At 43.1% G+C, this 23832-nt stretch overlaps 1 protein-coding gene across 3 annotated transcripts in view; it reads right to left on the reverse strand.

Annotated features, from left to right (window-relative positions):
• Positions 1–22786, reverse strand: part of plekhm3 (pleckstrin homology domain containing, family M, member 3) — a 38163-nt gene extending 15377 nt beyond the window's left edge. Inside the window, exons 1-5 of one of the 3 annotated variants that reach the window (XM_084023034.1) lie at positions 22732–22786; positions 18675–19717; positions 12468–13517; positions 3058–3203; positions 1763–1956 (exon numbers count right to left, since the gene is read on the reverse strand). In XM_084023034.1, coding sequence (XP_083879160.1) covers positions 1763–1956; positions 3058–3203; positions 12468–13517; positions 18675–19197 — 1913 coding nt within the window. In that variant the 5' untranslated portion in view covers positions 19198–19717; positions 22732–22786. Of the gene's footprint in view, positions 1–1762; positions 1957–3057; positions 3204–12467; positions 13518–18674; positions 19718–20169; positions 20288–22731 lie in introns of those variants that run through there. The other 2 variants (XM_084023032.1, XM_084023033.1) reach the window with 2 other exon arrangements.
• Positions 22787–23832: the final 1046 nt, after the last annotated feature.

A 23832-nucleotide genomic window follows, 5' to 3' on the forward strand; every position in this document is an offset into this window, starting at 1 on the left:
CCTCCGGCTGTGTGATGGTGTTTCCACGTCTCTCTGCGAGTTCGCAGCAGACATCTCTCTTCAGTTCGCCGCCCTGAAGGAGACGGATGACCAGGGGAAGGTTTTAGCGCCACGGCCCTCATCAATCCTGCAGTGTTTGGAAGTGGCGGGGCACTAGCCGGCGCTAGCTAATGGGACAGAAGTAAACACAGAACGACATGATGCTGCTCGTCTCCGCGTTGCAACAGAGGACCAATAATATGAGGGGTTTTTTAAAGGCTGATAAAATACCGGTAGTTTTGGTTCGAAGCTACTTGGCAAAACATTTGAGAGGGGGAGATTATAAACCGTCAATGAAGACCAATCTTTAAGCTCATGTTTAGAGTCGGTGTGTGTTATTCTGCAGCCGACTGATGCTCTTCATCGGTTAGTCTTTGGTCTGTAACGTACACTCTGCTGGACAAATTAGTGAAATAATAACATATTTACTTATAGCTCTGAAGGAAGACTCAAATACCAGAAATAGTACAACGTAATATAGAGATTTAAATATAGGCCACACTTGAAAATGAAAAATAAAATACACTATTTTGATTTTCCTTACTGTAATAGAAAAAGATGGATGGATGGATAGATAGATGGATAGATAGATACGTCATTGATCCCCTAGGGGAAATTCGTAACAAAGTAAAGTAAAGTAAAGAAGAAAGAATTTTCATGTATCTGTGATTTACTTGTTTTACTCCCTACATTTGAAATGTCCTTCATATGGATACTTTTTGCTTTACTTTTTTACTTGAGTAAAGTGAATCCGTATGTGTACTTGAGGAGAGAACGTCTGCACTTTTAAGTTAATCATGATAAAAATAGATTTTTAAGATACGTAAGAGAAATATAGTAAATATTGAAAAACAGTAAAAGTGAGTAGAAACAAAAGAAGTGGGAATTAATTAAAAGCAATTCTATTCTATCTGAAAACCATAAACAGAAGTTTACTTGTCTGATATGTGCTGTGGAGTTTGCTCCCGACCGTCGGTGCTCAGCAGCAGAAAGCTGCTCTTTGTAAACGAGTATGAATCAGATTCCAGCCCGTCTGCTGAGGTGGAGGATTTTTCTTTAGAAACAGTCGGATCGGAGTGTATTAGCGACCTGGAGCGGGGCAGGGATCATCCATCAGCCCACAGACAAGGCTTTCAGAGTGGGACCCCCACTCAGATAAACAGACCACCCCACCCCCGACACATCACACACAGACACACATCTTTAATGTATATGCAGCATATACACACACACACACACACACACACACACAGAAATGCATGCAGATAAAAGTTATGGCAACATACAGGCATGCACTCTGACACGCACATGTAAACACGGATCAGACGGGGAGATTTTAACAGTCTGTGTCATCAATCAATCACCAGGAGGGATGGAACAAACATTATCAGCCAGCCTGATGACACACATATCTCCTTGTTTACGGTTCTGGACAGTTTTGTTAGGTGTGTTTTTGTGCGATTCGGATGAAACCTGAACTCCTGCTGTCATTAAATGTTCCTGATCACATCCGACCTCTCACCTGTTAGCTTGAAGGCCATTTTGGGGGTGTTTATTATGCTTATTTTAGTTCATTTTCTTTCCCATTTAATGATTTTTTTGTAGGTGCTGTCTAGGTTGTGCTGTTCTCTGTGTCGGATCCAGCTGATGGTCTGAATCCCCCTGAGGGGTTCGTAGTATACCTGCGATATAAAATGACCTTTAACCTGCTTTCGCGACATACCTTCGCCTGAGGTCCTCGGCGACGGTTGCTCGGCAGCTGAACAGGTAGGCCCGCAGTGACTGGAGCTGCTGCCGCAGACGCAGCACCGTGCTGAGAGGCTCGCAGTGTTCGTAGAGGCAAGGGTTGAGCTGCTGGACGTCCAGCAGAGGCTCCTCATACACGAACTCCAGGAACTCCTTGGCCTGTTTGGACACCTGCACACATGACACACCGCCACCAGTCATCTTAGTAGCTAACTAGCATTGGTAGCGTGGTAGCGCCCTGTCAATCAGCAGGTAAGCCCCGCCCCCTAAAGCATCCCCTGCTTTCTGGTCTGGTGGACTCTAAATGGACCATAATGTACTAAATGAACATCATGCTGGATTGAAGAAGACTTGAAACTAGAGATTGAGACCATAAACTCATGTTTACAATGTTTACTGAGATAATACATCAAGAGAGAAGTAGGACCATTTTCTCATAGACTTCTATACAACCAGAGAGGAGTCGCCCCCTGGTGGCCAGCAGAGAGAAGTAGGACCATTTTCTCATAGACTTCTATACAACCAGAGAGGAGTCGCCCCCTGGTGGCCAGCAGAGAGAAGTAGGACCATTTTCTCATAGACTTCTATACAACCAGAGAGGAGTCGCCCCCTGGTGGCCAGCAGAGAGAAGTAGGACCATTTTCTCATAGACTTCTATACAACCAGAGAGGAGTCGCCCCCTGGTGGCCAGCAGAGAGAAGTAGGACCATTTTCTCATAGACTTCTATACAACCAGAGAGGAGTCGCCCCCTGGTGGCCAGCAGAGAGAAGTAGGACCATTTTCTCATAGACTTCTATACAACCAGAGAGGAGTCGCCCCCTGGTGGCCAGCAGAGAGAAGTAGGACCATTTTCTCATAGACTTCTATACAACCAGAGAGGAGTCGCCCCCTGGTGGCCAGCAGAGAGAAGTAGGACCATTTTCTCATAGACTTCTATACAACCAGAGAGGAGTCGCCCCCTGGTGGCCAGAAGAGAGAATGTAAGTTTATGGCACTTCAGCTTCGGCTTCACTTTACAGAATGAAAGGTTTCTGTCTATATCTGATGCTTAAACACCGCACAGCGGTTTACCACACTCATAGACAGGATTTTACCTGATTTCACCTTGAAAGTGAATGTAGCCTTAGAAAATATTTTAGGTACCTTGTTAAGCAAAATATTTAGCCTTTATTTTTTTATTAATTTGAAGAAAAAAAGACTAAAATGTGACTAAAGAAGAAGGAGAATGTGTTGAGCGGTGGGTATTGTTCATATAGTTGTGTGTTTCCCACCTTGTGCTTGCTGGTGTCCCAGTTGTGCAGCAGACGTGCCGGGATGAGGAAGGAGTTGTCCTGATGGCAGCTCTGGCAGTAATACCAGCCGCTGTAGTAGCACACCTTCGCCTTTCCTCTGGAGTGGCCGACTGGACGCTGACACCCTGAAGAGAAAATTATTGATTTTGAGCTTATTACAAAACACATAAATGATGCGATATGAAACACTACAGCAGTGTTCCCAAAGACTGGGTCGGACAGGGCTTTTTATTAGGGTCGCCAAGGAAATCTTTAATTTAACATTAATATCTGCAGTTCTCTGAGCAACACGAGGGAGCCTGAATGTTGGTATTGTTCTAATATTTGTAGCCTACTTATAACATTGAATCTAACATTAAAAGCTAACATTTGTTTAACTAATGAGAGGGAACAAAGAGAACCCGTTAACTTCTCCTAAATGCATTTATATGGTCATTTATAAAGCGCAGACGGGTATCTGTTTTAGAGAAAATGGCTAAGCAATTTGAGTTGTTTGACTGGAGGGAACTTAATGTCCATTTATGGGTGCTGAGGTGTTGCACAAGTCATCCAATCTGCTGGAGCCAAGATCAGGAGAGCATTGTAAGGGTTGAAGAACAAATAACTTGACGTTAATATGTGTCAGTTTATTGCCCCTCACTAAATACCACCCTAATCCAGCCAAGTAAACCTGTCGATAATAAACAAGATAGTCCAAGTTTGAAAAGGCACTCTGACCCCCTCAATAAGATAATATGTTTTATTATGGCCCATTGGAACCGGACAGAAATCAGATTTTATTGAACTGATAACAGAAGTGAAGATAAATCCTTAAACGGAGGTGTTTATGGTGATATCAAGGTGTTATTTCTGACTTGTGTTCAAGATTTGCAGTTGGGATAGAAAGCATCGTGCATCATCGTAAAAACCAATCATTTGGTTTGTGGTGTGTAGACACAGAACGATGTAAAGACGTCACGTCATGATCATCCTGGTCAAAATATTATCTCGATAATTATCAAAATATGCTTAACTTGACTTTTCTACACTTTTAATCATGATGTGTTGAGACGCAGGAAATGGATGCACAGGTTCGTCCTTCAGCATGTCCAAAGCTTCATCTTCTCGTTCAGTTCACCTCCTACTATTAATATCCATGTTTGCCTGAATCTACTTGCCCTTCCCTTGAAGCAATCCCTCAGATAACGGAGTTCTTCCGGTAGTCACAACATGGCAGACTTCAATGGGAAAGTGTTTTGTAGACCTAAAAGGCCCCAAAGAGATCCTCAGCTCTATTCAGCCTGAAAGATGCCCCACTGCCTGCTTTGTCTCCTCAACCCTTTAAAGTTTGTTCCTCGCCCAAACACCCGGACCTGGTCTAAGATCTCACACACACATACACACACACACACACACACACACACACAAACAGCTGAGCGCTGCAGCACTGCGACAGGTGTCCCCTATCCAGCCAGATCTCGGAGGACCACGGAGCCTGGAAGGAAAACAGAAAGCGAGGCGAGGTGGAGAAGGAAAAGAAACGCAAGATTGCCATCTCGGTTTTTGGAGGAAAAAAAAAAAAAAAACAACAGAGGAGCGGAAGTCTGCAGAAAACAAGAGGAAGGCGTGTGTCGGCCTGTTGGTGAAGTGGTGCTTCGACGCAAAGAAACTACACAGATGCACAAAAAGGGGGAAACAGAAGGAAGACAGAATGAGGAGAAAAAAGGCCATTGAGAGATGAGAAGAAGGAAGGAACCGCATGAAAGAGGAGAGCGAGATCAAACGAGGACAGACGGAAGGCAGACAATGAACGAAGAGAACTTAGGTCAACTACTTCTCTATCACGGATGAGAATCTGACGACTGGATTTCTGCTTCATCCATTTATCCTTTAGGCTTCAGTCAGCATCTATAAACATTCACATGTAGGCAACGGGACAAGTGGAGTTGTCCAATCGGGCAGGTTGACATTCAGGTAAACACCAAGTGTCGCCTTGACTTGATTTTATCGATTGTGATATTACTCTGCCGACTAGAAGCTAACTTTGTTCACAGATCCAGAATCCAGATGGATCCAGATGCAGAAAGGCTCCTTGGCAGTCCAAATATGGTCACTTCCTTCACTGGTTGCAAAAAAATTAAGATGGCGACGGACAAAATGCCAAACTCCAGGTTCTTATATACAGTCTATGTTATCCACCAAAGAGGACACGTTCAGTTTGTGTCTATTTACAAGACTTGATTTTGCCCACATCTTCATCCAATCACACCATGTCAAAATAATGGGTCAATCGTCAATAAAGATGTGTCCCATCGGTCAAAGGGAAGCTACTTTATGCAAAATCGTATTTGTACAGATAAGCTAACTCAGCGGCCCGCCTCAGTCACGTGACCCTCGTCTTGCCTCACATTGGTCCCTTGAGGATGTTGCGAATGCTGCTGGATGGGCTTTACTCAGCCTGGGGGAGGGTCCCTCGTTTCGTGATAACTTAAATGTTTTTCTCGTGAGAAAGAAAACAGCTCGTCAGACATTCGATCATGACGTGAGTCAGACCACCTCCAGATGTGGTCCTGCTGTTCCGATCGCCGTCTGATTACAAGACTTTTCTGCCACTTTCACTTTATCCTTAATGCACAAGAGCCGCACGCCAAAACGTGACGGTGATCCATAAATCAATCCATTCTCATCCCTTTTTAAACAAAGAATATTTGTTTTTTTGTTTCTGGATAAGATGGAAAAACAACAAAGTCTTATCTTATTGGAGGAGCCGTGATCGAATACATATGTGTAACTCAGCTTGCTAATTACAGCAGTGAGCTCATGCCGTCGGGGTTCGTGCTCTTTCAAAATAAAACCACAGTCCACTGGTCGGGAGCCAGCAGCGGCGGGGGGAGGCGACGGTCAAACGCTGTGTCACTTCGAGGAAAGCGCTGACCACCAGGCCGCCTCTTCTGGCCAACTGTGGCCTCGGTGTTTGGGCCCGCGGCTGTCGGGAAACATACGTACGCAGCCTGAAAACATTGGCAACGTAAATAATAATCTTTAACCTTAACCCCAAATTCTATATCACAAGACAAGAGGAGGACACACCCACGCCACATGGAGGTAAATGTTGAGGCAGTCAGAGTTCGGTACGATTAAAAAAAAAAAGATATATCTCTATGGAAGGAAAATAATACAGGGTCATTCCGTGTCATTTCATCAAATGCCTCCCACCTGACCATCTCAGAATGTCCTGAAAAAATTCAAGTACAAAGACACACTTGTTAATAGGACAAATCCAAAATATTAGGTCTCTACTGTCAATAGTTTTCTCATGAAACATCATTGAATGAAGGGTAGTTTAGACAGTTTTTGGCATCATGCTCTGAAAAGCCATTTTTAAACAGCAATATCTGGAAAACTATCTCACCTGTGGCCTTCAAACTTTCTACAGTGTATATCTGTTACTAATAGCCTCCAGACATGAAATATCAGGGGTGTAGCTCAATGATAACCTAGTATGGTAGGTACTTAAAATGTGGCTTGTTGAAATAAAGTAGTACATTTGAAGAGTGGCTGAGCTCCCATTTTTACAGATAAAAGACTTCTATCACTTCTGCCTCTATCTCTGGGGTTAGCTTAAACATTCTACAAAATATGGTTTCTCTTAGATTATTAGTTTCACAGATATTAAGGCTCAAAAATGGAAGTAAACACATCTTTGCCCAACTTCAGAGTCATATTCCAAAAAACTGACAACACATATCAGGTCCAAACTTACTTTTTTTGAAAGATCACATTCTTGTTAAAATCATATTAAAAAATTGGGAGGGTGTTTTGCCTCAATTTGTCACAGTGATTTTTTAAAATCCTGATATTGGTGGGGTTTTTGTGGCCGGTTTTGGTACTGCATGTCCTAACAGCCCACTAGTAAACATCACAGCAGGGCAATTCAATTGTGTTTTTTACCATTTACCAAAGACTTACATGTGACTAAATGCTACTGATAAATTTAGCCTCACGAAAACATTAAATTGTAGCACAGTTGTAGTTATAGAGGCAATAAGTCCTTGGATGTGAGTTAAACATGGTGAAAGCAGCTTTTAATGTCTTATGAACAAATATAGTATAATATTGAAGAGTGTACATTTTGTCATACTTTAAGTACATACATTACACAACCAAATCAAATAATAATCTTAATTTGAGCATAAAGATTTTACATTACAATAGAAAAGTCTCCAAAGTTTGATATTGAATAACAGTTTGTCTCTATGCTCACTGTGAGGGATCATACATTTTTCATCTTTTAGATCCAATTCCTTCGTCACATTCAATAATTTGGCAGTGACTTTACAAATTGTCTAATATACATCTCTGCTCTGTTGTGCTCATCTTTTTTGATGGCATACATGCACCCAGTTTCTGTAGAGGGAACGTCAAATCTGGCAATTCTATGCTGCAGTGGGACATTGCACATCTTCTCTTCTTGGCCAGTAGAAACTCTTGGCAGGGCCATGTGGGTGCATGAACTGAACCAGTACATCTTCATCTTCATCTGAAACATCTCTGATACTTCCTATCCACCATTTCTGATCATACACACAACTCACATATTGTCTCATAGTGAGCATAGAGACAAACTGTTATTCAATATCAAACTTTGGAGACTTTTCTATTGTAATGTAAAATCTTTATGCTCAAATTAAGATTATTTGATTTGGTTGTGTAATTTATATACTTAAAGTATGACAAAATGTACACTCTTCAATATTATGCTATGTTTGTTCATGGTTTAAGACATTAAAAGCTGCTTTCACCATGTTTAACTCACATTCAAGGACTTATTGCCTCTGTAACTACAACTGTGCTACATTTTGCAGTACCAAAACCAGCCACAAAAACCCCACCAATATCAGGATTTTAAAAAATCACTGCGACAAAATGAGGCAAAACACCCTCCCAATTTTTTAATATGATTTTAACAAGAATATGATCTTTAAAAAAAAGTAAGTTTGGACCTGATATGTGTTGTCAGTTTTTTGGAATATGACTCTGAAGTTGGGCAAAGATGTGTTTACTTCCATTTTTGAGCCTTAATATCTGTGAAACTAATAATCTAAGAGAAACCATATTTTGTAGAATGTTTAAGCTAACACCAGAGATAGAGGCAGAAGTGATAGAAGTCTTTTATCTGCAAAAATGGGAGCTCAGCCACTCTTCAAATGTACTACTTTATTTCAACAAGCCACATTTTAAGTACCTACCATACTAGGTTATCATTGAGCTACACCCCTGATATTCCATGTCTGGAGGCTATTAGTAACAGATATACTCTGTAAAAATTTTGAAGGCCAAAGGTGAGATGGTTTTCCAGATATTGCTGTTTAAAAATGGCTTTTCAGAGCATGATGCCAAAAACCATCTAAACTACCCTTCATTCAATGACGTTTCATGAGAAAACTATTGACAGTAGAGACCTAATATTTTGGATTTGTCCTATTAACAAGTGTGTCTTTGTACTTGAATTTTTTCAGGACATTCTGAGATGGTCAGGTGGGAAGATTTTCAGAAATTTGATGAAATGACATGGAATGACCCTACAACCAAGCCCATAAATCTGATGTTGACCTTTACATTCAGCAAAACAACCCAAAGAGGCCTCTGCAGAGACGGGAGTGAACCAACAACCAACCGTGAGTCTCCACGTGTACACGTTATATTTTTAACAGTTAAGCTTACATGAAGACGTGGAACAGTGTGAAGATTTCACGGCACAAAAAACCATGACTAAAATAATTGTTAATCACGATAATTATCAAAATACACTTGAAACTCTTTTTTTCAACTTTTTGTTACGATGTCTTTTTATTATTATTATTGCATCACTGAAATAAAACGTCTTTCTTTTTAATGAACATCCTTTTTAAGTGAAAAACAAATACTCAAACATTTATTAAATAAATTAATAATCAATAATACATGGCAACATTGTGTAAGTCTGTTATCTTTTTTCAATTTCATAATACTCATTTCATAATACTACTCTATTATCCACTTCCCAGTGAACTAAACAGTTTTTTCACTCACGACGATATTATGATTATCCCGATAATGAAAATTCACCACAATCGAGACACAAGAGGTGGTAATGATTATATGGTAATTATTATTATTATTATAGTCTATGATGGGGTTGCATAGAAGTGTTTCTAATATTCTACTTAATGTAAGTAAATAAAAGGGCAACAAAATATCAGTATAATATAATCCCACACGATACATTTTTACTACTACAGCCCTCACGAACGCTACTTCCTTGATTTGTAGTCCAACTATTAATACTAGGAACTACGTTCTCCATTATCAGCGCTGCTTCCTCTACTCGTCTCTGATCCTTTCTTTCTGGGACGGAGAGAGAGAGAGATGAATGGGAATTCAAACGTAGCTCAAAAGGTCTACCGATTGTACGGCGTCCCTCTGTAGTGAGAGAGGGTCACTTTGACCAGCCGGGGGGCGAGAGAGAGAGAGAGAGAGACAGAGAGAGAGAGAGAGAGAGAGAGAGAGAGACAGAGAGAGAGAGAGAGAGAGAGAGAGAGACAGAGAGAGAGAGAGAGGGAGAGGGAGATGACATCAGGGCAACAAAAAAAAGGGGGCTCATGCTTTCATCTGGCCGCCGCTGGTTTTAAACCATCACACCTCTGAGAGACACTGGTGTGTGTGTGTGTGTATGTGTGTGTGTGTGTGTGTGTGTGTGTGTGTGTGTGTGTGTGTGTGCGTGTGTGCGTGTGTGTTATGTACATGTGTGTGAATTAAAACTGAAAAGATGGGAGAAGCTTAAAGCTTTGATGTGTCTCATTCACACTCACACCAAACACTCGAATGAAAATGTGCGCAAATGGAGTGGACTATGAGCAAGATAGTGTGTGTGTGTGTGTGTGTGTGTGTGTGTGTGTGTGTGTGTGTGTGTGTGTGAGAGAGAGAGAGAGAGAGACATCTTTGATGTGAGCCCACCTCCTACTTCCCCGATTCCCTCATATCTACCGGTTTCCACTTCACCCGAAGCCCCTCCCGTCCACCAGATTCACATGGTCCGCCGGGGGCCTGAGAATGTGCTCCGGTGCAACGACAGGGGTCACCAAACCCGAGGACACACTCTGCACGGTGTGTGTGTGTGCGTGTGTGTGTGTGTGTGTGTGTGTGTTGCGGGGGGCTGATGGCGAGTCACGGTCTTCAAACGAACACTAACCGTTTCCTTCAAAAGGGAATCATAAAACGCAGCGATGTGTAAATTAGCTGAATACATTTGGCATTTTGATGTTAAATAACCTAATCACGCGATATGTATGGACGGAGGTAGCATGCATATGCAGAGGGCAGACTTGAAACGGTTCAAAGAGAGACCAGTCCGGATCTAAAGTAGCATAGTGAATATCCAAGTGGCTTCATATATGAATAATCCAATATTCACTCAGGTAAACAACAGAGGATTCATATTTTATTTTATGAATTTAGTCGTATGGGGTTGTTTCGGCTGTTTGGCTCCGCCCACAAAATACATCATCACTGTTTACAAACAGAACAAGACCATCGACGGCCTTTAGACCCACTACACTTTGTAAAGTGGTCAAATTCTTTAAATATTCATCAACATCATCATTGTTGAATAATCTATTTCGATTGGTCAGTTTCGACTGTTATTTCATTACAGCAGACCGGCTGCAACAGCATGTATAACAGACCGTTGCTATGGACACAGTTCTGATCTCCGTACACAGCGAGAGAACAATGTTTCCTAGGGGAAGAAAATCCTTTTTAAAATCAATATCTTGACAGCATCAGGTCTAGACGACTCAAATACCAAGATGTATGCATGTATGGATGGATAGATAGATAGATAGATAGATAGATAGATAGATAGATAGATAGATAGATAGATAGATAGATAGATAGATAGATAGATAGATAGATAGATAGATAGATACATAGGTAGATAGATAGATAGATAGATAGATAGATAGATAGATAGATAGATAGATAGATAGATAGATAGATAGATAGATAGATAGATAGATAGATAGATAGATAGATAGATAGATAGAATATGGCTGATATTATTACATTTTAATTTCATTAATTGTCTGATGCTCACAATTTGGGACTTTAGGACCCACGGAACAAATAGTATATTGTTTATTTTCTATTAAATATTAAGTCAGTAAAAATGTAAGTCATAAGTTCCCAGAGCTCAATAGAGATTCGATCAAAAGCCCCAAAAATATATTTAATTTAAGAATATATGAAACAGAGAAAAGCTCTGAATTGTTGTTCTCTTGACGTATAATTAATGCCTTGCCGTGCCCGGCAGGTGTATTACATTCCCCCGACAGAGTGCTTGAGGCTTTAGACATGTCTGTAAAACTATAAAAACACAAGAACTCTAACAATAACTGGTGGACTTAAATGCAGTGTTAAGGCCTTGAATTGGAGTGGTGTAAAAGGCTTCTTCTTTTTACTCTCCAGGCCCTGCTATGAAACACCGCAGGAGACTAAGAAAGTGATACAGTCAAATAAATGAGAGGAGGGGCAGAGGGAGACAAAAAGGGGGTAAAAACTGTGAGACTGAATGAATTGTTGAAAGGAAAAAGAAAGAAAGGAAGGAAAAGGAGGGAAATAAACGGACTGAGCGAGCAGAGGTGTGCTCTGTATAGAAAATGGACGTATCCAGCTGTCCCTCCCGTCCACCTCCACCCAGAAACCCTTCAATCAAACAACCACGATCAAGCCTGACCACTGTAGCATCCCCAGGCCGCTTTCATTCGCTCTCATTCATTCATTCATTCCTCCATTTTTTTTTTTCCTCTCCTCTCTCCTCCGGTGCTTTAAGCCGACCAATTATCATCAGTGGCCCCCAGACGGCCTCCGTTCTTGTTCCTGTTTCAGCTGGCCTTTCAAACAGCCCCCAGCATTAATAAGCCAGTTGTTCCAAATAAAAAAAAAAAAAAGGGAGGTGAGCGGCCGGCGATTATTCAAAGCTCTCCTAAAAGAGGGAGAGAGAGAGAGAGGAAGCCCAACGTTTCACACCCAGGGAGAGTAAAGGCACCGCCTTGCCGTTTATGGGGCTGTCCAAAAACGGGCGATAATAAAAGAGGCAGAGAGGCCGTAATGAAAAAGGTCGAGGTGCTGAAAAAACATTTAAGAGGCAGCATCCTCCATAACATCGGTTCAAATAAAGCAGATTGGTGTTCGGAGAATATCTAGTGATCAAAAGGAGACCTGACATCTCCCCTTTGTGGGTAAATCTCCCTCAACTGCACAAAACAATAAGATTCTCATTGTCATGCAATCACCGGTTGTGTGTGTGTGTGTGTGTGTGTGTGTGTGTGTGTGTGTGTGTGTGTGTGTGTGTGTGTGTGTAGGTCGTTTACCTGCACACCTGAAGCTCTGAGCAGTCAGGCCTTTCTCCACAGCCAGACAGGTGAGAATACTGAGGAAACTGGTGGTGACTGACTGCCGTTTGGCCCTCTGCGCCTCCCGCTGTCTCCTCTCCCTGGACGGTTTCGATCTCAACAGCACTCCCTGGAGCGCTGGAGCTCCTTCTCCCGACTCCCCTGCTCCTTCTTCCTGGGTGGGCCTCTGGGCCCCGACCACCTCCTGCAGGGCCTCCACCCACTCCTGGGCCTTGAGCCGATCGTCCGCCCGGAGTCTGAGCACCTGTTTGGGGAACACCACCTGGAAGCAGTCCGGCTCTCCGGTCTCCGGCTCCTGGTCTCGCCGCACGGTCAAGCAGGAGGCCAGGGAGAGCTGGACCACGGGCTGGGACACGGACCCGCGGCCCTCGGTGGGGAAGGCCCGGAGAGCCGATCGGGTCAGGACGAAGGTGAAGGCTCGCCACTTGTTCTGATCCACCAGCTGGTGGAGCAGACCGGCTTTGAGGACATCCTGGCACCGTTGGGTGAACAGCGGCAGGGTGGTGGGTCTGCTCGGGGCGCCAGGGAGGGCGAGCGACGCATCCCCTGTGTCTCCATCGGGGATCGACGAAGACGGCGACATGGGCGCAGGAAACTTGACCACTTGTTGCTTCTCCACTCCGGCCTTACGCTGGTGGTTCTCCTTCCTCGCCGGTCTGGCCGCCTGCACCTTCTCCCACATCAGCCGCCTCCACTCCGAGGCCTCCCACTGGTTGGTCGCCCTCAGCTGGAGGCGCATGCTGTTGAAGAACAAGGCCTGGAGCGTGCGCTGGTCGGCGGGCTGCGTGATCTGGCCCGGCTGGCCGCAGGGTGCCGGAGAGATGACGCTCTGGCAGTGAGACAGCGAGTAGGCGGTGCCCAGTTGGCGGTTGGCGCTGCTGTCCAGCGTGTAGAGCCGGAGCTCGCAGGGCGTCAGCTCCACGTGGCACGGCGTCCAGCGACCCCGGGGGCCCTCGCGCTGCTCCATCGCACCTTTCTTCACCACGCTGCTGCTGCTGCTTTTATCAGCTGGACAGAGATACAGAGGAGGAGACAACATGAGCTTTATTCTGAATAAATATAACGTATATCGTGCAACCCTGGTTTTGACCCTTAATGGATGTTGGCAGCTGTAGTTTGTTGGATGTTTCAGTAATAGCTAATGGTGTTTTCCACCTACATACAAGCAGCAATTTGTGCAACAGAATGTATCTTCTGGCGTTTCCTTGACATATCTATTCTGTAATAACTGCAATTATCCTTGTATAATAGCTTTATGAGGGTGTTGACGTATACTTGGCGTATACTAATAAAAACGAGAGCATTCTGTGATGCACACGCACTTGTTCATGCAGGCAGAACCGGGAATTATACTTTCAATATCCAGTCTCATATTGTTGCTCTGATTATTGCTGGATTATTTGTGTGCATGCTGATTTAAGTGCAGCGTGGGTTCATGACATGAGCCTATGAAGCCCTGACTCATGTATTCACATGTTGGATTAGCCATTAAAAAGAAAAAATACGAAAATCAACTTTATCAGAATCACATTGCAGGAGAAAACCATGAAGAACCATGAAGAATTAACTTACATTAGGGTTACTGAGGACCAGTTAATCTGCTGTTTAAATGGCTTTACATGCAAAACAATGACGATGAATCCTTCCACCTATAACTTATCTAAGAACCCTCAACCTACATGTAGGAAACATGTAGGATAGGGTAGGTAATCGGAGCCCTGCCGCCCTGACATGAGCGTTGGTGTTTTGGTAAGAGATAGCCGTGTGGCGGCGCTCCTATCAGAGCATTTCTTATCGCCGAGGCAGGAAGAAACAGTGTTGTTCAGGAGGAAAACTGTTTTAATCTGAATGCACAGCCTCACCCCCATTTTGCCTTTTTCTCTCTGTTCTTTGTCTGCTGCTCACAAGGTTTGTTTTTCCCTCATTTATGTTTTTTTGTTTCCTCTGGTGATTATGGTGTGTTTTCCCCGTGATTAAAGAGGGTTCAGACTCAGGTAGACAACAGGCCGGCCTTTATTATGAGCTATGATGCATTCACTGCCCTGCCTGAATAAAAGCCTTTAAAAAGTGATCATATGACAGCCAAGAGGAAAAGGATGTATTGTATTTTTTTTATTTCACTTTCCTCTTGTTGCTGTTATTCTGTGGGAATCATAAAAGTATTATCTCATTTTATCTTAAGCTATTTTGTTGAGTTGCCTCTTATCAAAATGCTGTGAGAGAATTTAAGTTCCTGTTCATGTCTAGGGCTTTTATTGTGAAAGGTTTACGCTCCTGTTCCCAATGTGGGCTAAATTCGTTTTTCCAAATTGATGAACAAATATGAATAAAACGGCTCACATTAAATAAATTACTTTCACACTATACTACTCTAATCCGGCTGACGTCTTTCCTTTTATGATTTATGAATTTATGATGGTACATAACGGCGGTTGTTGTTTTAAAGGGTGAATTTTGGGATACTTTGAGTGGAAATATAGGGTATAATAATTCTCACTAAACATTCGGTCTGCACGACAACATGGCGGACCCACTATATAAACAGTATTTAGAGTTTCAGCTTAATTTAGCCCCATTTTAAGCTTTATATCTTTGGTGAATAGACACGTAGACAGGTTTGTTTAAAAACAACATCCGCTAAACCAATCCCACAAACCGATTGAATTGTAAATCCCCAAGCGGGAGCCGTTTAAATCGGCAGATATTGCATTTTTTTTGTTTCTTTAACGGGCTTAATCACTCAAGGAAGGCGAAAGGGAAAAGCCAAGTCGTTCACGGCTCCGGTGGCGAGTCAAGTGCCTCATCAATCTTACGAAAACAGCAGTAGACGCGGTGTCACTCCGGGTCTCGGACTTCGCATGTTAACGAACCGCTTTGCTAAAAGGGACAAATGAATATGCAAATACGTTTTTTAGCCGACTTGATTGGCAGTCGTCACGCTTGGGGGGGTCGAGATGAGAACGAGGCATTGTGGCGGGGAAAAAGCTGCTCTGTACAATTAGCCTTCATCTCCACCTGGTGGGTTCTGACATCACATTGGTAATAGTCTAATACACACACACACACAAGCCTTCAGCCAGAATTAACTTGTGTTTTTCCTTCAGCTACAAAGAAAGTAACTACCGAGTACCGCTGCCCTCAAGTCAATCAAGAGCTTAAACAAGCAACCAAACCCGCTGATTAGCTCGCAAATCATAATATCACCCGACGTTTCACAATCTGACAGCGACGCCGCGGATAGGAAGTAGTCCACACGGACTGCAAATGAGAGGAGGCACCTGCACCAACTTTAAAACACAGAGCCGACCCCATTCAGGGTCAAAGTGGGGTGCAGATACCCCAGCATGCACTGGGCGAGAGGTCAGTCAAGGTCGGCGTCTTATAGCGCGTCTGCGTGTGTCATCTGTGACTGAATGCGGTTGTAAATCCCTAAAGTTGAGTAAGGCTCAAAAAAAGGATATGTGTCACCGATGATGTGTCACAGAGGAAGCCAGAATACGTTCAAAGTCAGCAGAAAAAATATTTATTTTTTTATTTTGTGAAAAAACGTGATGAAAACGCAGCCTTGAATTTCAAAAGCAGCCGAAAAAAAACTGTTGAGAAGCAAGAAACGATCCGGTGGGGGAAGAATAAGTGAAATAACTGAAACTGTGTTTGGATGACTAAGACTTCACTTGACTGTTTGCACAGTGTGAGTCGTTCAGCGTACTGTTAGCTCGGGAAACACGACCATCGGCTATTTCCAAATGACTCATTAAGAGGAAACTCATCGTACTGCTTTAATCACCTACAGCTGACGAGTCAACGACGGGTCAAAGACCCTTAAGGTGGTCGCATGTAATACAAAGTCACTTACTGATAAGACATATACACATAAGGATTTTGTTTTATTAATCTATTATTGATCCTTCGCTAAGCCCCGCCCTCAAGCTGTCAGAGCTACATGGAGCCCACAGTGTCACTAACTGCACTCGCTAAAGAGATGTTATCTGATTTTTGGAAAGGTTTTTTTTTTTTTTTGGTATATAATACATATTTGAAGGATTTATCCAGGATGTTAAACTGATTCAGCAGTTAAAAAAAAACAGATTAGAGAACGTTGAACGACGTGGCTTTTTCAGGGCCGATACCGATTACTAAATACTAAAGACAACATTTGTAAATTTAAAAAGGTGGGTTTTGTTAATTGACTAATTGTGTACATTATAATATAATAAAATAGAATAATAACTGCCTCAGCAAAAGTCCCAACAGTGAATGTAAAATTATATTTTTCATCATCCTTCAACATGTGGTAAGACTGTGTAATCGGACGTACTGTAAAACGGGCCTGGTGTATTAAATCCTGCTGATAAATAACTTTTCTCACAAGTTCTTTCATGTTTGATTAACAGGTTCATATTCTAACACGAACAGCCGTTTTCTGAAATGATTTAGGAATGCTCACAACAAAAGCTGCCACCAAGAATGAACCGATTATTGCCAAGAATCAAAATATACAAACAGGACGAATGCAGCCTTTGGAGTTCAGTGGGCGATGTTATAAAAGAGCTTTAATAAAAAAAAAAGAAAAGCAGCCCTTTGGTCCCATGTATGCATGTATATTGTGTATATATAATAATGATCATAATTTCCATTTACCATCTAAACAGCCCCAGCTGTCACTAATGGAAAGGCAAACAATGTGAATGAAGAGACTTAGCGAGGCCGAGCTAAATCACTCTGCCTTCTGCTTATTACCGTCCTTTTCCTGCTTCTCTCCTTTCACTGCACGTTGGACCAAACTAAATAGCCTGATGCCTTTTCACACATATGCTAATACTAAATAATCCTGCCAGTATCGGGAGCCGGATAATTGGGTTGCCTCTTCTTTCGCCTCATTTGAGTCCATTTGCTGACAGGATTACAGGCTATTATCCCTCAGGATCCCTTAGGATCTCCTTAGGCCTTCAGATGGCCAAAACACACAAACAAATGGTGGGTGTGTGTCTGTGTGTGTGTGTGTGTGTGTGTGTGTGTGTGTGTGTGTGTGTGTGTGTGTGTGTGTGTGTGTGTGTGTGTGTGGTGGCCTCTCTGCCTAAATACTGACTGTCATAGCACAGCTGTGTCATTTCAAGTTATCATCATCTTCTGTCATTATTGCTTTCTCTGAGGATGCTTCAACATGAGTACAGCGCACGCCCCGATCTGCAGCACAAATAGTCGGAGACTTCTGTCCTCCGAAAACCTCTCAAAGGCTGAGCAGGCTTTCTGGTGAATGGATGCTAAATCCTAGCAAAAGGAGCAGGAGGAGGAGGAGGAGGAGGAGGAGGAGGAGGAGGAGGAGGTGGAGGTGGAGGAGGAGGTGTGCATGTCTCTGACAGGTAGGGACCGGACTGATGGTCGACAGAAGACATGACATCATCTTTGCGGAGCCAAAACAGCTCTCCGTGTCACAAATGACCGTTTAGGCTAATCCAATTCAATTAAAAAAGGGTCACTCCACCCAAATGGGATGTATTTCATTTCCCACTTAGCCTTGCAAATAGAGGTTAAATTTCCTCAATCTGGCGGCAACCTCCGGGTCTGAAAAGTGAAGCCAATGCCCCAAATGCCTTAAACCTGCATTCTCTCTCCTCACCACTAGGGGGCGACTCCTCTCTGGTTGTATAGAAGTCTATGAGAAAATGGTCCTACTTCTCTCTGCTGGCCACCAGGGGGTGACTCCTCTCTGGTTGTATAGAAGTCTATGAGAAAATGGTCCTACTTCTCTCTGCTGGCCACCAGGGGGCGACTCCTCTCTGGTTGTATAGAAGTCTATGAGAAAATGGTCCTACTTCTCTCTGCTGGCCACCAGGGGGCGACTCCTCTCTGGTTCTATAGAAGTCTATGAGAAAATGGTCCTACTTCTCTCTTGATGTATTATCTCAGTAAACATTGTAAACATGAGTTTATGGTCTCAATCTCTAGTTTCAAGTCTTCTTCAATCCAGCATGATGTTCATTTAGTACATTATGGTCCATTTAGAGTCCACCAGACCAGAAAGCAAGGTAAAAGAGTAGGGGGTGGGGCTACCTGGTGATTGACAGATCGCTAGCACAGCGTTGTCTGTCCAAAACCCAAAGATCACCAAATCCTAGACCTGAAAGAGTTCTACATTATATCACACTGCGTATGTGAACTCACCCTCCGGCTGGCGGTTGAGGATCATGTTCTTGAGGGTGTTGCAGTCGACGGTGGGCAGTCCGTTGTCCGTGTACGCAGACGGCCGGTAGTTGACGTCTGACCTGGACCGGTTGTGTCCCTTCTTGAAGGCCGAGTTGGACGAGGAGTTGGCGGCGTTGTTGGTGCACTCCTTGGTGTGGGCCGCCAGGTCGTTGGTGGAGCGTGCTCGACTTCTCTTGCCGTGCCTCAGGCCCATCCCCAGCCCCAGCACGCTGAAGTTGTCAGCCCAAGCCAGGCCAAGAGGCCCCACCTCCGGCTGCTCTCGGGCCAGCAGGCCCCACACGCCGCTGGAGCTCAGCTTCCCCAGGGCGGCGCTGGACACCTCCTGCAGCTGCTTCGGCTGCCTGGACGGCTGGAGGGTCCCTGCTGGAGCTTGGCTCGGACCTTGGCCTTGTATCCCGTCCATGCAGTGGATAAAGTCCTCAGTGGCCTCAAGGGCCGGGCTGATATTGCCCACCATGTCAAGCTGCTCAAGACCCTCCATGGCTGGGCCCCTTCCCCCCTTGAGCAAGAAGCCTCACAACTAGATGGTTTTCCAAAACCCTGTTCGCAGCATCCACATGTCCAACAAACCAAACTGGCTGTCAGCTGCTCTAAATGCTAAGTTAAGAAAAGGGGGTAAGGGAGATGGGAGCGGCCTGCCGGGCTTCACAAACTGCTGTCTGAAGCCAAGTCCTGCTCCCCGCCTCAAGGCAGATCCTTCATCCAGGGTTACAGTCTTCCTTTTGAGTGGTGTGCCTCGAGCTCTGGAAGGAAAGTCGACTACCTCTCTCGGGAGGGAACGCTAATGCGGCTTCATGCCAGAGCTAAACAGGACTGGCAGTAGCCTGGGACTCCCAAAATGGAGCCAATTTGGGTGGCAAACTATGTGACTTAGCCAGATACACTTTGGGCAGGAAAAGAAAAAGGTCAAATCGCTCCACGCACCGAGTGTTCCAGAGGTCAGCAATTTTGAACCATCAGGTGGCTGTGACGTCATCAGATGGAGGATGTTTGTGGTTTTACTGTAAGAGAAAGAGGAAATGGTTAAGAGGAAGCAAGCAAATAAAATCAGAACGGAAAAAGGTGTGATTCAAATATACATAAACCAACGCTTCTTTAAACTCTAAAAAGAGGTCGTACCAGGATAAAAGCTAGATAAGAGGAAAATGAAGCCTCTACTTTAAAGGTGCTAAATTCAGCTAGCAGCTAACGGTGCTAACAGCTGTCCTATTAGCCATATGAGCGCAGGGCAAAGCGGCAGCCATTAGCTAGCCAGAGAGACACGCTTACATCCACTAAAAGGCACGTGCAGCCAGTCTGGCTATGTAAACAAAGCACAGAGAAGCTGATCACAACACACACAGAGGGGCGGCCACTTCATTCTCTGCTCAGGAGGACGACGTCACCCCTCTATATATATCTACACATATACAACAGTTGCCATATTAATGCTCCGAAATTCAAAAAGAGAAACCTCCAAATAACTTCAAGCAGCAGACAAGCGACACACCGACAGCATCTTCATCACGCTGAGACCGCAGCTTCACAGATTCCTCCTCAGCGAATCCACGACGATCATCCCCCCTCACGCGTACTGATGAAATAATACTTGACTTCCTCTTCAGCTGCTTATCACTGAACTGAGCCGGCAGAGAGGAAGAGGCCTGGGTGGGGTTCCCATCCATCTGCCTGACCGCCTGTCTCTTCTCACTCTCTCTCTCTCTCTCTCCTTAAACCTCTTTCTTTTAACATTTGTGCTCTCTCGCCCTCATTGATTTTTCTTCCCCTAGACAGCTCAGCCTCTTTTACTTTTTCTACATGAATTATTTAAAGGCCATTACATCACTGCAATTCAATTTCTGGGCCGGTCAGGCGACACGTTGAATATTCGCGATTTATCCACGATGATTTGTTGTCGGAGATAGATTATCGTAGATATCACTGTGATTTTAAATGCTCTTTATTTGGGGTTTTATTAACTTGTATGCATTATGCACAGTCTGTTACTGCACAGCACCGGGACACACTGCTGGCAAGCTGTTCCAATATTAAACTGCTGACCTGATCATTTTTACAATATCCATCACAACTAATTCCATTTAAAAGTAACGTTTTATCTAAAATGTATTTTCCACCTAGACGTTAAACAAAAGAAAAGGAAATTTTAATTTAAAAAGATATTAAATAAGATGAAAAAAATGTTTAAAGCAGTTTGTTTTTGTATGTGTGTCATTCTACTCCTATACTAAATAAAAAAGCGTATCATCTATTCCAACGCTCACACTACTACTTTATATTCCATTTTTAATTCAACACCATGTATATTTTACCATGACATCATCTGCTAGCAGAAACAGCGCTGACCTAATCTCAGCATCGTCAAGTGACTCTGCGACTTTCTGCTGACTCACTGGCGCCGTCAAGCAAATACAGCCAACATTAGTTGAGAAAACACAGATTAGATAACTTTTAACCGCTGATGACATAAACTAATGAACAAAGAAGTCGCTTTGAAATCATGATTTCACCTAAAACACTGTGAGGGGACTGTGGTCATTTTTGTTATCCAAAGTTTCCCGCATGCATTACATCGTGGCCTGAGCTGACGTTTTGTTAAATGGGACAACATGAAGAACCACTCTCGGGCTAAACCGCCAAAGTCTAGACCCTCCTCGCCTCTGAAGATAACATAGAGTCTCCTCCTCAAGTCGTGAGGCTTCTTTCTGGAAAGAATCTTCAAACAACGTCTGTCTGTTAAAAGTTGAATGTGAGGTTCTAACTCTAAAACATGTATAACAATAAATATGCCATACTCTCCCAGTTATAGATCTTAAATAGAACAAAGCATCAACACATTTTGAGGAAAAATCCTCGGCTACATTTTAATGTGTATATTCTCTTTAATGCAGAACCTTCTGTCTTATGGTTTGCTGCTTAATTAATTATTAATTCATCCTTGCAGGCTGCTGAGCACTGCCATTACTGCCATTCAACACTCACTCACACACGCCTTAGTTAATGTTACTCACACTTTGGACAGACATATATGTATATCTGTATACACAGTAAAGGTCCCATATAATAGACAGATGTTTTGTTAGGTGTATTTGTTTTGCTTCATATGGCTCACACAGCAAACATCCAAATGCACTTTAAACTTTCAAAATAAAAGTAGAAGCTTGCACCACAACATTCAACGCATCACTATATAAGGTTAGCTTATCTCACAATGAAAAACAACTTTATTGGCAAAGTGCATGCACACAAACAAGGACTGTGACTGCGGTTTTAAATGGTTGTGGGTTTAAGCTCAATGTGCTAAAACACAGTCCCAAGAAGAATTAAGATAGATAGATAGATAGATAGATAGATAGATAGATAGATAGATAGATAGATAGATAGATAGATAGATAGATAGATATTGCACTTGTCCCTTTGTGTGGTCATTTAAAGATGATAATAAAAAGGGGGAAACAAAAGCACAACAAACCTGACCAAAAGTGGGTTAAACAAATAAATACATGCACATATATGATGCTACTGGAGTGTAATGAGGCTAGCAGCAGCAATAATGGTGCTGTTGTTTACGTCTCTTGCTGTAGCAGTAAACACACCGTCAGCATCATCGCAGTAAACACAGAGGTGAAGCCACGGTCAGCCTTTCGGGGTAGCTACGTTAACCTGCTACGTAAGCTAGCCCGCTAATACGTCACATCCATTCAACAAGCGCACCCTGTATATAACAGCATACTTTTAAAACGGTTAACTAGCCTTAAAGTTGACTGAATACGTGTTGTTTTTATCCTCAGCTAATGTGATGTCAGCCGGAGGGGAGGGGGGCTAGTTAGCTAGCCGCTAACGCTAGCCCCTCTCTCTCCATCCTTGATCAATGTCACTTTAATTCATGATTTAAAAAATGTCCGCTCACTCGAGTCTTAACCGTCACATGCCAGCGGATCTCTTCTGTTGTTTTCGTGTGTGTGAGGATGAAACCGGCGCCGTTCACAAGCAGCAAAACAGACAAATCGAGACTCACCTTAACTGTGTTTACCACTATGTCATTTTGACAGTCCGTCAGCGATAAATGTCCCCCTCCCTCCTCTGAGCGCCATCGGGGCTCCGGGACGAAGGTTCCGCTTAACGTTTGAACGTTATCAATACAATGATTAGAAATTAGTTCACTATAGAAGGTACTTATGAGCCAATAATTAATGAAGAATATTTTTAAATCAATAAATGCGTAGTACAAAGTGAAATAATTCAGTAAAGTAAAAAGAAAAGGTTTTATTATGCAGGAATCAGGTCACATTTAGATGTCATTTTTCCTTGGATAAACCTTTCCTCAGAAAAGGTCTATGGAAGAGAAAACAATTAAATAAAACATAAAAGGTGTTAAGGTAGTTATTGAGGTTGTTGGTTCACCATTGAGGTCTCCCTAGCCAATGTCAAATTCTTATTTTCACAGCTGGAATGTGGTTTTATTACTTCTAAATCTTTAGACATTTTATGAAAAACTCTAGATCTGCATACAGAATCTTCACACTTTCTTATTCTCATTCTCTTACTAATGTGTTCTGTATTGAGGCAATTCTGTTATAAACAGGGCATTTTCTCTTATTTCTATGAAATGGGATTAAAAAAAGTATCCCTAAAAGGCATAATGTGGTAGATGGCAGGAGGTGGGGCATTTATTTAGTCACAAAGGAAAGGTCGTGACTCACGTCTTCACAGACGAATCTGACCAAGATGGGAAGAGGGCCGGAGCGTGGAGGACAAAGCAGAGGTGGAGAAGAGTTTCCCTCTAATAGGCTGATTGAAGCTGCCCCGAAACCCAGAAGTGTCCAGCAGAGAGAAACATCATTCAAGAGGGATGCAGTGATTCTCCTCCAACTTGTGGTTCAACAAGGGCGGAGACAATATGATATGCTTTTATTAAATCACATGTTGTCCATCTCCAACATCACTGATTAGATCTGTGTAGATGTGTGTCAGATCTGTTTAATAGTACACTCTGGCTTTGAGAAAACCTTTAGAAATAAAACATTATTTTAGAACTGTTTTTAATGTGTGACTAATGTGTTTTTGTCCATTGATTGTCTGTTTGTTCCTGTATTTTAATTGACTTTGAGTACCATGA

The sequence above is a fragment of the Eutrigla gurnardus genome, assembly GCF_963514095.1.
Source record: "Eutrigla gurnardus genome assembly, chromosome: 12".
Taxonomy (NCBI): Eukaryota; Metazoa; Chordata; class Actinopteri; order Perciformes; family Triglidae; genus Eutrigla; species Eutrigla gurnardus.